The sequence below is a fragment of the Artemia franciscana genome, unplaced genomic scaffold (assembly GCF_032884065.1).
Source record: "Artemia franciscana unplaced genomic scaffold, ASM3288406v1 PGA_scaffold_89, whole genome shotgun sequence".
Classification (NCBI taxonomy): Eukaryota; Metazoa; Arthropoda; class Branchiopoda; order Anostraca; family Artemiidae; genus Artemia; species Artemia franciscana.
In genome coordinates, this window is record NW_027062717.1 from 1,638,552 (window position 1) to 1,659,663 (window position 21,112).

General features: G+C 35.5%; 1 protein-coding gene across 1 annotated transcript; it reads right to left on the minus strand.

Moving 5' to 3' along the window:
* Positions 1-7,653: 7,653 nt before the first annotated feature.
* LOC136042253 (keratin-associated protein 19-2-like) lies at positions 7,654-20,266 on the minus strand. The gene is made up of 2 exons (XM_065727199.1): positions 20,116-20,266; positions 7,654-8,006 (listed from the first exon to the last, which is right to left on the minus strand). The coding sequence occupies exons 1-2, from the start codon at positions 20,134-20,136 to the stop codon at positions 7,743-7,745; spliced, it is 285 nt and encodes a 94-aa protein (XP_065583271.1). The 5' UTR covers positions 20,137-20,266; the 3' UTR covers positions 7,654-7,742.
* Positions 20,267-21,112: the final 846 nt, after the last annotated feature.

Genomic DNA, 21,112 nt, shown 5'->3' on the forward strand with positions numbered 1-21,112 from the left:
GTGATTTTAACCAACAAAGAAAGCTTGGCTAGCCTCCAGTCTCTCTCTTAATCAGATTTTGAACATTCCCACTCACTCGTGTGGCAGTACCCTCTATCTGATTCTTACAAACACTGAGGACCGATACCACCCCGCGACATCATCTGGACCAGTCGGCTTTTCTGATCACGATACCCTATCTCTCAAAGCCAAGAGTTCTGAGAGAAAACCCAAGCTTTCATGGATCAATGCTAGACCAACAACTAACTTTGCAATCCGTGAATATGGCCGCTGGTTTGCTGAATATGACTTCCAAGAGGTTTCAGCGGACGCTTCTCTTGAGCAAATGGTGTGTGCTTTCAGTGAAACATGGTACTCCAAATACCTCGAGATATTTCTTACAAAGACTGTAGTTTAAAGTGAATACGACAAGCTATGGCTTACACCCACTTTTAAGACCCTGATCTGTGAACACAGCCGCTTTTACTTGAGCGGTAAGGGAAATCAAGGAGCGACCAAAAGATGCCTAATAGTTAACATGATTAGAAATGTAAAACACAAGTAAGGTCGGGAAAAAGTTGACCCCCTGCTCAACACTTAACCTGTGAAGTGGCATCGCTCTGTCAAAGTGGTGAGTAGAAATATTTCGAAAACCAGTGTCAAGGTATCTGACGATAATGGGAAAATATTGGGGTCTAGAGACATTAATGCATTTCTCACCTCCATTTGTATCACCTTTTCAGCTGTTATCCCCAGAAGAAAGCCTCACTTCTTGATGATAGTCCCATCGAAAACAGAATAGCACTCAGTGCATTTGACGTGTACAGCGAAATCAGGAAAGTAAAGACAAACGCCTCTCTTTTTCCAGGCAAAATCTTTGCAAAGCTCACACGTGGATTTGCTTTGTTCCTAGCCGTGCCACTTCCGGTTCTTATATGCATGTGCTCTGTATCTGGAGCCTTCTAGATCATGGAAAAAGGCTCACATCCGTGCAATTCCCAAAGTGAACATGCCCAAGTCGTATGATGATTTAAGACCAATCTCCCTAACCCATGCCTAGCAAAAGTTCATCTTGCGGTGGCTACTAGAGCAAGTAAGACAGACTATCGATGAATACAAATAGGGCAGACTCCCTAAATATGTGACGTCTATATACCAAGTCATAATGTACGTGCAATAAAATAACCTGCGGTGCCCTGCAAGGGACTAAACTGGTAGGAACACCGTTTCTTGCTATCATTAACTACTTGCTGGTACAACATACTGACAAATACAAATTTGTTGACGATTTTTCGCTCTTACTCCCCTATCTTCTTCATGGCAATGTCCCCACCAAACAACTTCCCGAAATCACATTCAATCTACTAAGTTCACAGTGCTCTGATACGAAATTAACTATTAACTTTGTTCAGTCAAAAATACTTAGACTAAACCCGCTAGAGAGACTAAGTCCCCTTGAGGTTCCTTTCCCTGTTGTGAGTAAGGTGATAATACTAGATGTCACTTTCTCACGTGATTACACCTTTACTACCTATATTAATAGTGTGACCAGTAAAGCAAATGTATCGATGCAAACATTTTTCAAAAATACGTCGCTTCGGGTGCAAAGCCCACAGTCTTCTACGGGCATACCGTGCTACGCACGCACCATACTTGAATACACCTGTCCCTTCTGGGACCCGTCAGTATTAAAAACCGCCTATTTAATGCAGGAACTGGAATCAGTTCAAAAACGGGCTACCAGCCCGTTTCATTTATAATAGATTTAGTTAAATAGTTGAGCTGATAGTTAAGTATTCGCGTGGACTTTCGCGCGATCGAAAACCCTTATAGGTTTTCTATAGTGCGAAACCGTTGTTTAATTTTTTTTTTGGATTTGAAATAATAAAACTTATGAACTTATAAGCTTATGAATGTTCTTGTTTTTGTCGTCACTTGTTCAATTTATGGGCACAAAGTGAAAACAAGAGTGGGACATCACAAAGTACATGGGATAATGGAGGGCTGGGGCTTAAGCAATGAAGTTAAAGCTTACTTCCAGAAGTTTATTTAGTAAGTCTGAAGATTAATTCTTTTCCAGAAAATTTATTTAGTTGGTCGAACCATGACCAATTTCAAACTATGTTCTGATGCCAGCTTCAGAGAATTAACCTAGTCATGTTCGAATATTTTAAAGGCACATTATGTAATCAAACAAACAGAGTATAACAAAAATATATATCATCATAGGATATTACAGTCATTGAATGTAAGGAAAGAAAGGGAAACAACCAAAGACACAGGGGAATTTGGGAAGTTCAAGAACAAAAAGGTAAATTTGCATTATCAACACATTGGAAAAATAATTCTATTTAGTCTTTCTTTATTAATTAGTTTTTTCATACGGTCTTAAAAAGTTGTGTACACCATTTTGTACCTCACGTATTTCCAAATTTTATTTGAAGAACCATCAGAAATTCAATAAAAACAAGTTTTTCGAAGGAGCTACATTAAAACTTAGAAGGAACAAAAATCATTCCGTAGATGAAAGGGGCTGCCCTCTCATTAACACTGTACTCTTTACGCCAAAGTTTTTTATTAGTTTATAAAGTAGATTTATGACAAAGGGTAAAACTGTAGCGTAAAGAGTGAGGTGTTGAGGAGGGGACAACCTCTCTCATATACGGAACAATTTCTTTTCGTTTTAAGGTTTAACGTCGTTCCTTAACCTTCAGTTGAAAAATTTGTTTGTTTTTTTGTGTAATCGTAACATAGAGCACTTTGAAACCTGTAAAATTTGCTAATTAGCATTCTCAGAATAAGTGACAAATAAATTAAGCAAATCTATTTAAGGAATTGAGCTCACCTCAAACTACTTAGAAATCTAATAAAAGGAAGAATGGGAACTAAAAATAAAACAACATTTTTGTCACTATTTTTTCAGTGATATCTCAGATATTATACTTCATATACTTGATTCTCCAGAATATCCGCCTCTTTACATATGCGATATTTTACACCATATGAAAATTATAGTTTTCACTAAAACGCTAAAACTTTTAATTGTTTTAAAAAGTAGAATTGTGGCAAAGAGTCAAACTTTAGCGTAAAGAGCGAGGGATTGCGGAGGGGACAACTCACTTCATATACGGAGTAATTTCTGTTCGTTTTAAGTTTTAATGTCGCTCCTTACTTTCAGCTAAAAAAATTAGTTTTTTTTTTATTTAATTTCTGAACGTTTTTGAATGAATGCATGTTTGGTTTTGGCTCTCCGCACATAAATTATTAAAATGAAATTTGTATACTAATTCTTTTTTTGGCTAAATGGCTTTCTCTTAGTTTTGATCAGACCATTTTGAGAAATAAGGGGTGGAGAAGGAGGCCTAGTTGCCCTCGAATTTTTCGGTTACTTAAAAAGGCAACTAGGACTTTTAATTTTTAACGAACGTTTTTATTAGTAAAAAATATACGTAACTTAAGAATTAACTTACGTAACAAACTTTCATAACCTTATATTTTTATTATGTATACGAGGGGGTTTGTACCCTCGTTAATACCTTGCTCTTTACACTAAATCGTAAGTTTTGTCCCAATTCTTTAAGAATGACCCCTGAATCAGAAAGGCCATAGAATAAATAGTTGAAATTACTAAAAATACTTTAGCATAAAGAGCAAGGTATTTATCTCCTCCTAAATACCTCGCTCTTTATGCTAAAGTATTTTTAGAACCCCTCATATGCGTAATAATCTGTGTTCGTTTTAAGTTTCAATCTTACTTCTTCCTTTCATTTGAAAAAACGTTTTCATGTTTATTTTTCATTGTTTTCTTATAGTAATGCTAGAGAATCCCGCGCCCTTGTCATTGAATTTTTCTTCCTCCATGACAGATTCCTCCAAGGAAAGATTCTCCAACATAGCCCCCTCTCCTCAGCCCCACCCCCAAACAAAATAAAATCCCCCTGAAAACGTCTGTACACTTCCCAATAACCATTACTATATGTAAACACTGGTCAAAGTTTGTAACTTGTAGCCCCTCCCCCAGGGATTGTGGGGGAGTAAGTCATCCCCAAAGACATAGTTATTATGGTTTTCAACTATGTTGAACAAAATGGCTATCTCAAAATTTTGATCCGTTGACTTTGGGGAAAAAATGAGCGTGGGAGGGGGCCTAGATGCCCTCCAATTTTTTTGGTCACTTAAAAAGGGCACTAGAACTTTTCATTTCCGTTAGAATGAGCCCTCTTGCGACATTCTAGGACTAATTGGTCGATACGATGACCACTGGGAAAAAAAAAAAAAAAAAAAAAAAACAAACAAATAAACACGCACCCGTGATTTGTCTTCTGGCAAAAAATACAAAATTCCACATTTTTGTAGATAGGAGCTTGAAACTTCTACAGTAGGGTTCTCTGATACGCTGAATCTGATGTTGTCATTTTCGTTAAGATCCTATGACTTTTAGGAGGTGTTTTCCCCTATTTTCCTAAATAAGGCAAATTTTCTCAGGCTCGTAAATTTTGATGGGTAAGACTAAACTTGATGAAACTTATATATTTAAAATCAGCATTAAAATGCGATTCTTTTGATGTAGCTATTTAATTTTTTAGAGTTTTGGTTACTATTGAGCCGGGTCGCTCCTTACTACAGTTCGTTACCACCAACTGTTTGATATAATACATGAGAGAATTCTTGTTGATTGTCTCTTCAGAAGGAAAAAATCATCTCAAACGAGTACTACTATTTGACTGTACCAATTAGCACTTCTTTCAAATAAAATAAAATAAAACTAGTTTTTTTTAACTGAAAGTAAGGAGCAACATTAAAACTTAAAACGAACAGAAATTACTCCCTATATGAAATGGGTTGTCCCCTCCGCAATCCCTCGCTCTTTCCGCTAAAGTTTTTAATTGTTTCAAAAAGTAGAATTGTGGCAAAGAATCAAACTTTAGACTAAAGAGCGAGGAATTGTGGAGGACAGTTCATTTCATATACGGAGTGATTTCTGTTCATTTTAAGTTTTAACTTTCAGTTCATTTCTGTTCATTTTAAGTTTTAACTTTTTTTTTACTTTCAGTAAATAAACTAGTTTTTTTTATTTAATTTCTGAACGTTTTTGAATTAATGCATGTTTGATTTTGGCTCTCCGCACATTAATTATTAAAATAGGATTTCCATATTAATTCTTTTTTGGGCTAAATGGCTTTCTCTTAGTTTTGAGCAGACGATTTTCAGAAATAAGGGGTGGGGAAGGAGGCCTAGTCGTCCTCCAATTTTTCGGCTACTTAAAAAGGCAACTAGAACTTTTAATTTTTGGAACGTTTTTATTAGTAAAAAATATACTTAACTTAAGAATGACCTTACGTAGCAAACTTTTATATTCTTATATTTGTATTATGTACTTGAGGGGATTTATCCCCCCGTTAATACCCCGCTCTTTACACTAAATCTTAAGTTTTGTCCCAATTCTTTAAAAATGACCCCTGAATCAGAAAGGCCATAGAATAAATAGTTGAAATTACTAAAAATACTTTAGCATAAAGAGTGAGGTATTTATCTCTTCCTAAATACCTCGCTCTTTATGCTAAAGTATTTTTAGAACCCCTCATATGCGTAATAATCTCTGTTCGTTTTAAATTTTGATGCTACTCATTACTTTTAATTAAAAAAAAATTCCATGATTATTTTTTCTTAGTTTTTTTTATAGTAATGCTAGAAAATCCTGCACCCTTTTCATTGAATTTTTCTTCCCCCATGACATATTCCTCCAAGGAAATATCCTCCCACAAAGCCTCTTCCCATCAACCCCACTACCAAACCAAAAAATCCTCTTGAAAACGTCTGTAAACTTCCAAATGACCATTACTGTAAGTAAACACTGGTCAAAGTTTGTAACTTATAGCCCCTCCTCCAGGGACTGTGGAGGAGCAAGTCATCCCTAAAGACATATTTTTTATGGTTTTCGACTATGGGAAACAAAATGGCTATCTCAATATTTTGATCTGTTGACTTTGGGAAAAAATGAGTGTGCGAGGGGGCCTACGTGCCAACCAATTTTTGTGGTCACTTAAAAAGGGTACTAGAGTTTTTCATTTCTGTTAGAATTAGCCCTCTTGCGACATTCTAGGACCACTTGGTCAATACAATGACCCCTGATTGAAGAAAAAAAAAATAAACACGCACCCGCGATCTGTCTTCTGAAAAAAAAAATACGAAAATGCCACAATTTGTAAATAAGTGCTTTAAATATTTGCAATAGGGTTCTCTGATACGCTGAATGCGATGGTATGATTTTCGTTAAGATTCTATGACTTTTAGTGGGTGCTTCCCCCTATTTTCTAAAATAAGGCAAATTTTCATAGGCTCTTAACTTTTGATGACAAAGACTAAATTTAATGTAACTTATATTTAAAATCAGCATAAAAATCAGCAAATTTTCTCAGGCTCGTAAATTTTGATGGGTAAGACTAAACTTGATGAAACTTATATATTTAAAATTAGCATTAAAATGCGATTCTTTTGATGTAGCTATTAGTATAAAAATTTCATTTTTTAGAGTTTCGTTTACTATTGAGCTGGGTCGCTCCTTACTACAGTTCGTTACCACGAGACGTTTGATAATGACAGCCTCCATGATAGTTGCTCCCCAGTTAAAGGAGAGTGATCTTTACTTCATTTTTTTTTTTTTTTACAGTTTGTCAAAATAATGGAAAATCCGTTGCATATATTTGCATATTAGGAGAGTGGAGGTAAAATTTATATCCGAGACAAATGCAAGTTATATTTGGATTCCAAATAAAATTCTAATTCTAGAGATAAGAACTACACTTGTTTCTTAGCTATTTCACAAGTTAGTTAATCAGAAAATTTACCAAAACTTCTTTTAGAATAGATTTTCTATTCAAATAAGGCACAAGAAAAGTGCTTTTTAGCCATTTGTCTTTGCTCAATCCCAAATTATAAGAGATTAAAGGTGTGATAAACTATCTCTTAAATTCAGGGGGAAAACCATTGATATAGGCTAAAATGCTGCTAAAATTGCTGGAAAAGCACTTAAAAAAAAATAAAGCCTTTTAAAAAGAGACTGAAAACCAAAATTAAGATGATATGTTGTTAAAATTTATATAGGTATGCATCTGTCATGTGTGTAATCTTTAAAGCCCTAGAAACAAGACACACGAGAAAGTGAATACATAATACCTTCCCAGAGCATATTTTAGATTATACACATAGAGTGTATGCATTAATTCTTCAAAGTTTTAATTACATAATTCAATTACTTTTCAAGATATCAAGATACCCCTAAACAAGAATTTTATCTGGTAAAATAATATAAGATACAACTGAATTAGTAAAGTTTTTTTGCAAAAATCCTTGTCTATGGGCTTTTATGGATGAAACACTAATATAAAAAAGAATAGTATACTCTTTTTGTTTCAATTTCAAATTCAAAATCAAAACTCTTTCAAAATATAAGGGTTTTTACTCTGATAATTACAACCCCTCCCCTCAAATGAAGCCAAATATATTTCCAAGGCTACATGCAAAACTACAAGATCAGTTCAAGAATAAAGAACTGATTTTATTTAAATTTAAATTTTTTAGGCTGGCAAGAAACAGCTTTCTGGAGGGATATTCTTTCGGTTATTGAAAAAAAATACTTGTGGTTCTAAGCTTGTCTACATTAAGTGAAAAACGTTGGAAAATTTTGATGTATTAGGAACATACAGCCAAACAGATTATAAAAAATAAATATTTTCAGTCAGAATATCAGAGTCAAATCTAAATCATCTTCCAAAACCAAATGGGCGGTATCCATAGCCACCACCATACGGGTAACCTCCGTAGCCCCCATATCCATATCCAGGATATCCATATCCTCCATAGCCTGGGTAGCCATAGCCTCCAAAACCAGGTCGGTAGCCATAACCTCCAAATCCGGGTCTGTAGCCCCCTCCGAGAAGGCCACCTGTAAGGCCACCAAGCAAACCTCCTCCAAGTAGTCTCGTCTGAGCAGTAGCAATAGCAACAATAGCAGAGAAGAATAGTGCCTGTAAAAAAGGAAAAATTGAAAATTTACTTTAGACAACTCTTCTCTTTTGTATGTCTATAAAGAAGTTTCTTTTTTTAATGAAGCATGTTTTTGGCTAAAATATGTACGAAAATCAGAGAAAGCCTTGAGAAGGTGAAATTTCAGAGCCACCATAAAAAAGGATAAGACGGAGTAGGTCGCAAAGAGTTTGGTAAGCCTAGAACCAGTGCAATCAGTGCAATCAATGATTTCATTATTAATGAAATTACAGAGATTTTTTTTTACTCCAGATAATCAGTTTGGGCTTAAGAAAGAGACTGACTGTGATCATGCAAGTCATTTTATTGCTAATTTGCTGGTACATGCTGGTGAAACAATTAAGTGCTTTACTCTGCCGATTTCAACTTTATTCGAGCAGTCGACTTTATTATCCATACCTACATTCTTCTGACTACTTATAAACGTAGAATGAATACTTCAGCTATGAAGTCTGTTCTGGATACATATAGGAAGCTGAAGGCTAAAGTTAAGACTATTGCATCATCTGGTATTATTTAACTTACTCCATAATACCCATTTAAGAAAGGCATTAGACAGGGATCTGCGGTGCCTCTAACCCTGTTCAATAGTAGCACTGTCAAACCTTCACATAAAGCAATTATGACTGGTTTGTTTAGTGGCAACACGGACTGGAATACAAAAAAAAAATTCCATATGCTGACGAAGGAGCATGACCATAGTAAATGAAAGTGACCTTTCAGTTACTATAAAATTTAAGTTTAGTCGCCGTATCCTAGGATCTCTTAAGAGTTTATTTGTAGTCCAACATTTGCCTTCTCTTTTACCTTTTAGGTAGCTTTTCACTCGCAGTGACATTAGAAAGGGTTTTTAAAAAGATGTAAAATACCTACTTCGGCTACACCTTTGGACTAGTGACAGCACTGTCCTGACCAGATATGAAGTCACAAGCCCCTTAGATAATGTCCCAACTTTTTCAGGTTTGTGCTTTTGTAAGTTATGATGGACAATAAAAATGTACTTTTATTACCATATCTTTTCGCTGCTAACGGTATTTGTTGTCCCGGGTAATTTAGGCTAAGATAGTAACAATGCACCTGTTTCCCGATTTTTTTTTCAAGGAAGGGGATAAACTTTTTTGCTTAAAGATTTGATCCTATCTAAAAAGAGCATTTTTGGGTTTTCAATAAGGATTTCAATAAGGATAATGGGTTAAATTGCATGGTGAAGCAGAACACCATCGTGGGAGGATCCTCTATAGGAGGACAACTGCGGCAGGGCGTAAGATCCAGATTTATGGACAACGGCCTCTGTAAAGGGCTGCCTCGACCCTTTCGGGGTACCTGCAAGACTGGGAAACTTGCGGTCAATTTTTCCCACTTGAGGAGTGGCGCCCCTCGAGGAAATTATAGCCTAGTAAACAACACAGCACTCGTACGGGATTCTGATTATTGGATAATTTTCTGGGCTTGGTTTGTTTTGATGGGCGTTTTCGGGCTGAAAAACCTCTTCCTAGCTAATTTATCTACTATGGGCTGCCTCCCCGTAGTAGCATAATATTTGTAGGCATGAATATATAATGAGTCGGAGGTAATAGGCTTGGGACTGTCTGTGCAGGATTTCGACTCTTGTTGATAGAAGAGCATCGCCAAGTGCTGAAAACCATGTTGTGACCAAGATGGGCCCAGGATTGCACAAAGCCTCCAACTTACTGGAGGTCCCAGGGACTTCTTGCTGTCCGGTTCTAAGCCGGCTTAAGCGCTTCGGTGTAGACTTGAGAAGATATGTTGGTCCCCATCCTGCACTGGTATCCGGGATCACTGCTTTTCTTGAGGCCAAAATAATTTCAAAGATTTAAAGAACATGAAAATTGGAACTTGGAATGTTACGACGTTAAAAAATGACTATCGCATCGACATTTTGACTGACGAATTCAGACGGTTTGAACTGGATTTATTAGGAGTTTCAGAAACTCATATCCCAGGGGTAGGAAGCATGAAATTAGGTGACATAGAATTTGTTTACTCAGGAAGGAAGGATGGGGTACATAGACAGGGAGTAGGGCTCATGATGAATAAGGAAGCTGCTAAGTCTTGTTTAGGCTGGGAAGGTATTAATAATAGAATACTAATTGCTCATTTTATGACTAAAAAGTTTAGGGTATCAGTTATAGTAGTATATGCCCCCATTGAACCAACTGATGGAGATACTAGTGACTCAGATGAATTTTACTTACAGTTACAGGAGCAAATAGACAGGGTACCAGGTAGAAATATGGTGTTTTTGCTAGGAGATTTTAATGCCCAGGTTGGTAGAAATAGGGATAGATGGTATCCTAGCCTAGGTAATTTTGGTGTAGGAAAAGAAAACAGTAATGGCTATAGGCTTTTGCAATTTTGTAGGTATAACAACCTAGTTATAACCAATACGGTGTTTGGTCACAAAATGGCCCATAAGCTGACATGGTATTCAAGTGATGGTAAGACAGCAAACCTTATTGATTATGTTATTGTAAACAGAAGACTAGCAGGATCAATACAAGATACTAGGGTGTATAGGAGTGCCGTTATTGATGTTAAAAGTAAAGATCACCATCTAGTAGTGTCTAAGGTTAATTTAAAGCTGAAATTTCGGAAGAGTAACTCCCTCCCGGGAAGTTATGATGTTGGTAGACTTCAGGATGAAAATTTGAGAAAAAAATTCCAGGAACAGTTGAGTACTAAACTTGAGGGTTTAAAATTTGACAATGTGGAAGATGGATGGAATAATTTCAGAAAAACAATTTGTGAAGTTGCTGATGGTGTCCTAGGGAAGAGTGCTAAGACAGCAACTAGGAATATTAGTGAAAAAGCTTTAGGTTTAATAGAGAGTAGAAGGGGTTTGTATAAGAATTATCTGAGCGATAGGTCGTATGAAAACAAAAGGAATGTAAAGAAAGTGGAGAAAGCATTAAAATATGAACTAAGGAGATGTGAAATGGAGGCGATGGATAAAATTGCTGAGGATCTGGAAGATGCGGCTAGACGGCATAATAGTAAAATATTATACTGGCATGTTAATAAATTGAAAGGGAGTAGCCGATCCGGACTAGTCCCAGTTAAAGATAGAAATGGGGTCACAATTAGTGATAAGGAAAAAGTTAAAGAAAGATGGGTGGAACATTTTGAGAATGTGCTAAACCGAGATACAGTTGCAGGAAAAGATATAGATGAAAATGAAAAAGTTTGTGATACCTTGGATGTGAAGGAAGATTTGTTTAGTGAGGAAGAATTAGCGACAGTACTAGAAGGATTAAAAAATAATAAGGCCCCAGGTGCTGATAGTATGATTAATGAGTTCCTTAAATATGGTGGCTCTGAGGTTAGGAATAAGCTACTGAAGATTATGAACATGATTTTTGAAAAAGGGGAAGTACCCAATGATTTTAGGAAAACCTTAATTAAACCACTGTATAAGAAAGGTGACAAGAGTGAATGTCGGAATTATCGAGGCATTAGTCTGGTCTCTGTAGGTAGCAAATTACTGAGTAATATGATACTTTTTAGACTGAGACATGCTGTAGATAAAGTTTTAAGGGAAGAACAGTGCGGTTTTAGAAAAGGTAGAGGATGTGTCGACCATGTTTTCACTCTTAGGTTAATAATTGAGAAGTCCCTTCGTTGTCAAACACCTTTGGTCCTTAGTTTTATCGATTATGAGCAAGCTTTCAATTCTGTTGATAGAACAGCGTTAACAAAGGTCTTATCGTTATATGGTATACCAGAAAAATACATTAAAGTGATTTGCGCTATGTACGAGAATAATACTGCTGCGGTTAAGGTAGGAAATGAGGTTAGCAACTGGTTTTGTATTAAATCAGGAGTTAAGCAGGGTTGTGTTCTATCCCCCTTTATATGGATCATTTTGATGGACTTCGTCTTAAGGAGCACAGGAAAGGCAATTGGAGACCATGGAATCAAATGGGGAGGAAGAACGCTCCTGGACTTAGATTATGCTGATGATTTAAGCATATTAGATGAAAGTGTGAGCAAAATGAATGAATTTTTAGAGGTTTTACGAGTTCAGGGTGCTAAAATAGGATTGAAAATTAATGTTAAGAAGACTAAGTCACTAAGGTTAGGAATAAGTGAAGATGAACAGGTGACCTTAGGTAACGAAAAGATTGATCAGGTTGGGAGCTTCAGTTACCTTGGTAGTATTATTAGTAAAGATGGTGGGAGCAGTGAAGATGTTAAAAGTAGAATAGCTAAAGCTCAGGGTGTTTTTTCACAGTTAAAAAAAGTTTGGAAGAATAGAAAGATAAGCCTACAAACCAAGATTAGAATATTGGAAGCTACAGTGATGACAGTGGTCAAATATGGCTCTGAAGCATGGACACTCCGAAAAGCAGATGAAAATTTACTAGATGTTTTCCAGAGAAATTGCCTACGGATTGTTCTGGGTACCCGGCTGACTGACCGTATTTCAAACAGTAGGTTGTACGAAAAGTGTGGTTCAATCCCGCTTTCTGGGGCTATAATGAAAGAAAGGTTGAGATGGCTAGGCCACGTTCTACGGATGAAGGATGACAGATTACCGAAGATTGTCCTTTTTGGCCAACCGTCTGGGGCTACACGGAAAGCAGGTCGTCCTTGTCTGGGTTGGGAGGATGTCATAAATAAGGATTTAAAGGAAATGGGAACTTCCTGGGAGGGTGTAAAGAGGGAGGCTTTAAATAGATTAGGTTGGAGGAGGAGCGTGCGTAGCTGTGTTGGCCTCAGGCGGCTTGGTGCTGCAGTGAGTTATTAGTAGTAGTAGTAGTAGTATTAAATATTATCTAGAAATATCAAAAAAAAAAATATAAAGATTTTTCAGCGTAGAAATGTTTCGAATCTTTCCTCTTCGCCCTCATCACAACGGACTATCCTAAATGTTAACTTATTAAAATGGTCAGTTTTTTCCACTATGAATACCAACTGTAAGAATTTCTGAAACTAGAAATTGATACAAATTTACCATTTTCTGGTGAAAAATGTCTAAACATATTGTGACTATCTTTGGGGCCAGAATTATGATGCCTTTAAGACTGAATCAATACTAGTTATCTTGCTGAGTTAAGATAACTTGTTCTTTGAATATTCGGATCAGTTTTAACATTTTTATTATTATATTTTTGTTTAACAGGATTAAAGTTTTTCAAAACTCTTAATATTTACAATATTCTCAGCAAAACTCACGAAAGGCTAATGCAGCTGCGCGAAGCCGTGTCAGTTGTCTCAAAGTTCCTTGGTTCTACAGTGAGAGAGAGAGAGAGAGAGAGAGAGAGAGAGAGAGAGAGAGAGAGAGAGAGAGAGAGAGAGAGAGAGAGAGAGAGAGAGAGAGAGAGAGAGAGAAAGAGAGAGAGAGAGAGAGGAGAGAGAGAGAGAGGAGAGAGAGAGAGAGAGAGATAGAGAGAGATAGAGAGAGAGGGGGATGATTATGGCATGCGAAGGGTTTTCCTCTCTGGCACCTGGTGCATATGTTGGATTTGCCCTATACGAGTTTGGCAATACAATTGAATAGGTTTGGACAAATTCCCACCCATTGTAATCTTCAACAAGAATTTGAAAATACTTTTGATAAAGAAAACAAACTATTCTTTTAAGCAAGATAGATCATTCGAATAGCAGACATAAGCTTTTTTTGTCTCATGAATAAATTCTGCAGTGATGACAGTAAGGAAAAGCGGAATTGATCTGGATCATGACGCTGAACTGGAATATGGCCGAAGTCTCTAAAGTTTCAAAGTGTAGCTGAATTATTTTTCAATTTTAACGCAATTAGTAATGGAGATGGGAAGCACGGTCAAGTGCAATATGTGGATAAAACCTTTTAATTCAAGGTTATACTTTTGTTTGGGAAAGCTTGTTTTTGTTTGATTTGCTAGATGTCAAATTTACTAGCAATCAGTTAAAATAAGTTATATATTTAAGCAGCTAACACTTTTTCATTTCCTCCGTATGCTTTATTTAGGTATGTGTGTAAAAATTTGTATTACAGGAGGAGGATTCAAAAGAAGACACAATAATAACATGCAAAAAATAAGCAAAGGGGGGAGCGATATCCTTTTCACTTACGTCCATCGAATGAAATGGCACTAATGGAGTATGTTTAGTATTTAAACTTTCTACTGTTTACTTCGATTATGTTGTTTTTTCACCGGCCTGCTTTAGTATAATATACTTTATTATACTTTATACTTTATTATATACTTTAGCTAATATACTTTAATTTGAGTATGATCTTTCTTTCTTTTTTTTTTGATTTTTACCTTTCATTACGGTCCTAGATGAAAGTGAAACGTATCAATTTTTGTAAAGCTTGATTTATCTATTGATTTTATTTTTGTTTGATTTATGCTCAGCCAAAAGAAATCCAAAAACTATAAACATGTGAAAACTTCTTACAAATCTTCATTAGCCTGTAAAAATATCTACATTTCAGAGCCTTACTTAAGTAATGTCATTACCGTGGTCTCGTATATCCTAATCTTACTTTGCAGACCTATCTTCCTATTTTTTTTAAAACTTTTTCAGCTGCAATGAAACACCCAGGACCTTGGCTATTCTAGTTTTTGTATCTTTATCCAATCTACCATCTTTTCTATAATCTATTCTAAAAAAGTTTTTTTTCTGCTTTAGTGAAGGAAAATAAAGAGTTTCATTAAACTAAAGACAAGCAGAAACACGGTTCTGCGTACCCTCTAAAGAGCAGTAAAGTTACTTACGCTTTACTGAAAACATCTTTTAATTCGAGCTATGCATTTTTAATTGAAATAACGTCAAAAAAAGCCAGGGGATTTGAAGTGGGACAGCACATATCCCAGTTTATTGTTTGTTTTTTAAATACAGAATAAAAAAAAAACAATAGAAGCAGGTTCTATTGTGTATTTTTTTTCCCTTGCTTTAGTTTTCCAAAAAATAAAGGTAGTTTGCCTCCCTCTCCTCTTAATCAAATAATTTAAAATATAATAAAATATTGAATTAAATAATTAAATTAATTTAAAGATAAACAATCGAGTTTAATGGTTTAACTTGATTATCTTTAAACACCCAGTATCGATATAATACTGAGGAGTGATGACCCCCATTGTCTAAATTTTGATTATTAAAAATTATTGTTGATCATAGGTTTAATCTAGCAAGCAAAGAAGAACTTCTTGGCTACAACTTTATACTACTTTATACTTCAGCTTATTTCCCACTTCCTTTTTTCAAGTGAGACTATAAGCAAGACGTCCATTGGGGCAAGGGGCTATGTCTCTGTATTAAGACTAAAAACAGCATAAATAAGTGCAAATACGATGCGACCACTTTTGCGTTTAGGATACAACGTCTGGGCTAAATTGTTGTGTGGTTATATTAAAAAGTGGTTTAATTTTGTAGAGCATTTGAAGATGGAAATTGTGTCATTTCAAAGATTATAATTATAGTTTTCCCCATTACCTTTCTTTGACTTGCAATATAAGGTGGATCAAATATCAAAGATAGAACTCTCTGAGAAGTGACTATTTAATCTATATGCTTAACCTTGGCAAAAAGTTCCAAAAACAGAATGAAAATCAAGCTTTTTTCAATCTTATTTTCTCGAAAATATGTTTGGCTTGTGCTTCATTCTTTAAATTAAAATTATTATGAAGCCTATGTAGGACATTCAATACTTAAAATAAATCATCAAACACGTTATATTGTGATAAAAAATTGCCCCGGATACGCAAGGTTAGAATGTTGCTTTTTTTAAATCCGGACTATTATCTCCTGTATATCGGGTATGAATGTCTCCAAAAGTCTTACGCAGCTCATACGACAGTGAAGACTTTGGCACGCCGCAACCATTAGCTAGTCGAGAAAGCCATGCTTTACATTAGCTACATTGTCAGCCCATATTTCTTGATTAGCGTATATAAGAATTTTAACTCTAATTGTTGGTACTGACGGTCATAAGTAGTATTTAAAAAAAAAATCTAATTTTCTTAGTAATATTGGCTGGTGTAGCGACTCCTTTAAATTGGCACATGTTAATCCCAAGTGAAATTAAACATTACAAAACAAATTCTTTCAGCTGAAAGTAAAGAACAGCATTAAAAACAAAACGAGCAGTAATTATTACGTATATGACGGGGATGCCCCCTCCTTACCATTTTGTTTGAGGAGTCGTTCTTAAAGAATCGAGACTTTAGCGTAAAGAGGGAGGTGTTGAGGAGGGGTGTTCTCCTTCATATAAGTAATATTTTCTGTTCGTCTTAAGTTTTGATGTTGCTCCTTACTATAAATTGAGAAAGCTTTTTTTTTATTTAATTTCCGATCTTTTTTCAAATAATGCCAGGAAATGACATTACAAGAAATCTGGCCCCACCTCCACGGAGAAATCTCTCTCCCCACGGAAATATCCTTTAGACAATTCAGTTCCGGGAAAAATTACCGCGGACAATTATCCTTGATAACTCCACGCATAAAATTGAGACAAAGCAAGACATATAAGAAGAATTTTGTATAGGGATTCTGGCAAATTCCCCCGGTATATAATTTCCCCTAACAAATTCACCCCCTTGAAACTTCCTTCCCCATGAAAAATATACCCCAGGAAAACCCCAAAGGAGAAAATTCGTCCACCCCCTCCCACAAATGTATACATACTTTCCAATAACAAATACTATGCGTAAACAATGGGCAAATTTTATAACTTAAAGACCTTTCTCCCGGGGATTTGGGGGGTAATATCATATCCAAGGTACAATTATATAGCATTTCAAATATGACTAGAAAAATGGTTATCTAAAAATTTGGATCGGACGATTTTTGGAAAAAAGGCGATTTTGGAAAAAAGGCGAAAAGATTAGAGGATCTTGCGGTGCTCTAATATTTTAGTCACTTAAAAAGGGCTCTAGAAATTTTAATTTTGGTTCAAATGAACCTTCTCACGATATTCTAGAACCACTGGGTCGATAAAATCATAATTTTCGTTAAAATTCTATGACTTTTAGGGGGTATTCCTCCTTATTTCGAACATACGGCAGATTTTCTCAACCTCATAGCCTATAATGGGTAAACTAAACTTTATGAAATTTATATATTAGAAATCGGCACAATAAACCGATTCTTTTGATATTAAATAAAAAAAACAAGTTTTTTCAACTGAAAGTAAGGAGTGACATCAAAACTTAAAACGCACAGAAATTACTTCGTATATGAAAGAGGCTGCTTCCTCATCAACGCCCCGCTCTTTACGCTATAGTTTGACTCTTTCTCTCAATTCTTCTTTCTAAAACAGTGAAAAACTTTAGCGTAAAGACCGGGGCGTTGATGAGGAAGCAGTCTCTTTCATATACGAAGTAATTTCTGTGCGTTTTAAGTTTTGATGTCACTCCTTACTTTCAGTTGAAAAAACTTGTTTTTTTTATTTAATTTCTGAACGTTTTTGAATCAATGCATGTTTTGATTTTGGCTCTCCGCAGAGGAATAATCAAAACGAAATTTGCATATTTTTTTTTTTTTGGCTCAATGGCTTTCTCATAATTTTGATCGAATCATTTTGAGAAAAAAAGAGCGGGGGACGAAGCCTAGTTGCCCCCCGATTTTTTGGTTAATTAAAAAGGCAACTAGAACTTTTAATTTTTTACGAATCTTTTTATTGGTAAAAGATTTACGTAACTTATAAATTAGCTTACGTAAAGAACTTTTGTATTCTCATGTTTTTATTACATATATGAGGGGATTCGCCCCATCGTCAGTACCTCGCTCTTTACACTAAAGCTTAAATTTTATCCCAATTCATTAAGAATGACCCCCTGAATCACAAAAGCCGTAGAATAAGTAGTTGAAATTACCGAAAATACTTTAGCGTAAAGAGCGAGGTATTAGAAGGAGGTGAGCCCCTCATATGGGTAATAATTTCAGTTTGTTTTAAGTTTTATTGCTGTTCCTTACTTCCAGCTGAAAAAGCTTTTTCACTTTTATTTTTTAATTGTTTTTTTTTAAATAATGCTAGTAAATCCTGCTCTCCCTTCATGGAAATTTTCTTCTCCCATTACAAATTCTCGAAGGAAAGTTCCCCCAGCATATCCCCCTCTTTTCAACCCCTCCCAAAAACCAAAAAAATCCTCCTGAAAACGCCTGTATACTTCCCAATAACCATTACTATATGTAAGCACAGGTCAAAGTTTGTAACTTGTTGCCCCTCCCACGGGGACTGTGGGGGAGTAAGTCGTCCCCAAAGACATAGTTATAAGGTTTTTCGACTACGCTGAATAAAATGGCTATCTCAGAATTTTATCCGATGACTTTGGGAAAATAATTAGCGTGGGAGGGGGCCTAGGTGCCCTCCAATTTTTTTGGTCACTTAAAAAGGGCACTAGAACTTTTCATTTCCGTTAGAATGAGCCCTCTTGCAACATTCTAGGACAACTGGGTCGATACGATCACCCCTGGGGAAAAAAAAACAAAAAAAAAACAAAAAAACAAAAAAACAAAAAAACCAATAAACACTTATCCGTGATCTGCCTTCTGGCAAAAAATGCAAAATTCCACATTTTTGTAGATAGGAGCTCGAAACTTCTACAATAGGGTTCTCTGATACGCTGAATCTGATGGTGTGATTTTCGTTAAGATTCTATGACTTTTAGGGGGCGTTTCCTCCTATTTTCTAAAATAACGCAAATTTTCTCAGGCTCGTAACTTTTGATGGGTAAGACTAAACTTGATGAAACTTATATATTTAAAACCAGCATTAAAATGCGATTCTTTTGATGTAGCTATTGGTATCAAAATTCCATTTTTTAGAGTTTTGGTTACTATTGAGCCGGGTCGCTCCTTACTACAGTTCGTTACCACGAACTGTTTGATATCTATTGATATCAAAATTACGATTTTTAGAGTTTTTGTTTCTATTGAGTCGGTTCGCTCCTCACTTAGTTCGTTGCCACGAACTGTTTGTTCAGCCGCAAATTGGCAGTGATAATTAAAAACACAATAAGTGAAACTTGTTGTAAAAGTGAAATTTACCAGTCCCGTAATTAAAAGGCAAAAACTCAATCCATTGGCTTAATCATTTTTTTCTATATGTTGTTTGAACTCAAGTAAACGAGGAGTTTTTATATTTCTGAAATAGATTTTGTTAAGTTTTCTAATATTCAGAAATTGAAGAATTTGGAGCATTCAATAGCAATTGTTTTATCTTGGTTACCGCACACACAAACTATTTCGAATAAATAATTTGTTATCAACTATCGAAAAAAACGGAGTTTATTTTTTTAAAGTTTTTTGAAATAACACTTAAAATTTATGTTGTACAGCATTCACCGTTTGAATACCGACAAGTCATTTGAAGATTTTTCTAACTTAGCCCCTCCTTTCTGAATCATTATCAGTTACTACAAAATTTGTTGATTGCATTTGTACTCTTCACTGGTAGAGATTGGTAGAGATTTCGGTTTTTTTTCTTTTTTTGTGTTAGAGAAAAGGAAATTTATATGCCAGATGCTCCCTCTAAACCAGCCAAAATAACAAGTGAAGATCATTACTATTCAATTTCCTACTCGACACTCTTAATAGATATCGTCACAGTTGCACCCTGTTTTACCCCTCCTATCCCATAATTTCTAGATTTATTCCTTAGTTACGAGCAATTTTTTTTTATTTCTCAAAATTGGATTATGCTGCTCATGAGAATTAAAATGAAATGTGAACTCAAAAAATCTGGAAACTATTGCAAATAGCATAGTCTTACATCTAAAGATTCGAGGGGGAGTGGGGAAACATTTACGACGGTAGTAGTTAATATATCTGGAAAGAGTTGTAGATGGGTATAGACTGTTATTACTAATCCATTTTATTGTTCATTTTTCGGAAAGAATTATTGCACAATTATTATTGCACAATGTTAACCAATTTAATATCTATAATAGTTAAGTTTATGTCTTGTTCCAAACTAAACTCTAAAGTAACGAGTGTCACTTCAGTGCACTCATAAGGTCTCTATTTTTCTAGGATTTTTTGTCATCGCTTATTGTTTAACTGCACTCCAGCCCCTCCTCCTACAGCATTGAAATAATCCTAGGCTATATCCAAAATGTTACTGATTTTAATTTATTTTACCTTAAATATATATCCAATCATTATCTTGTTTCTTTTAAATACGAGTGGCACGTTGTAATTTCAATTTTATTGTAAGACTAGCTAAAATTTTCTCTTATAACTACTATAAGTTTCAAAGATGGTTCATTAGCCTTTCCTCTGCGGGTTTTGGAAAATTAAGTTCTTGTCCTGCTTACGATCGAACCAATCAAAATTTCCGTGCTATAACATTCAAGAACAAGTTGTTCGTCCATTCTGCTTCCGCGTTGTTGACCAAAGGTGGATATTCTATTGTTCGGGTTATCATATACATTGAAATTCTAATTTAAATTTTCTTGTCGCTGAAAAGGCAAATTCACCAGACATACATTAGGTGGTGGCTAGAATTTTGACTTTATATATGCTTGGTAGATTCTGTAGACTAGGATTTCCAAAATACTTTTTCTTTCTGTTTTAAAGTAGGCTGCATTAGTAACGCAGGATATCAAGTAACGCAGGCTGTAATCCGTCCCTCCCTCTTAACCACCTCACCCCCCAAATGCATCCAATCAACTTACAGCCCTTGGATCCGCAACTCTTCGAGAACTGAACTCCCAAGAGTTTATCTTTTCTTCCATCCTATGCCATTTGGCTTATACATGGGGTGAAAGAGCTTGATAAGATTATAGTCAGGGCACCAGATTCTATATCGTGCACCTACCCATGCTGGAAGGTACAAAAATGCTGAGGATGGATCCTAGAGTAGTCGACTATACTGAAAACGAATATCGTAGGGTGAATGTTCACAGTTGGGGCGTTTCTGAGATATAGGCCAAAAACGCCAAATTTTTGCGAGTTATTGGGTTGAGAAATCCGGTTTAATGTTATATGAATCGAAAGAAGCGATCTAGATCTACAAGAATATGATTTTTAAATTGGAAAAAAACACTATTTTTTTTCTATTTACTGCAGTTTCAAAATAAGTGCTGTAAAATTCGACAAATATCTCAAAGAAAGGCTAAAAACATGAAATTTCTTC

Excerpts from the sequence above, each read along its gene's own strand:
- LOC136042253 (XM_065727199.1), bottom strand. The coding sequence starts at position 20,136 with ATGATTGGATATATATTTAAG. Across the intron at positions 8,007-20,115 it reads TGATTGGATATATATTTAAG|GCACTATTCTTCTCTGCTAT; the intron begins GTAAAATAAATT and ends CCTTTTTTACAG.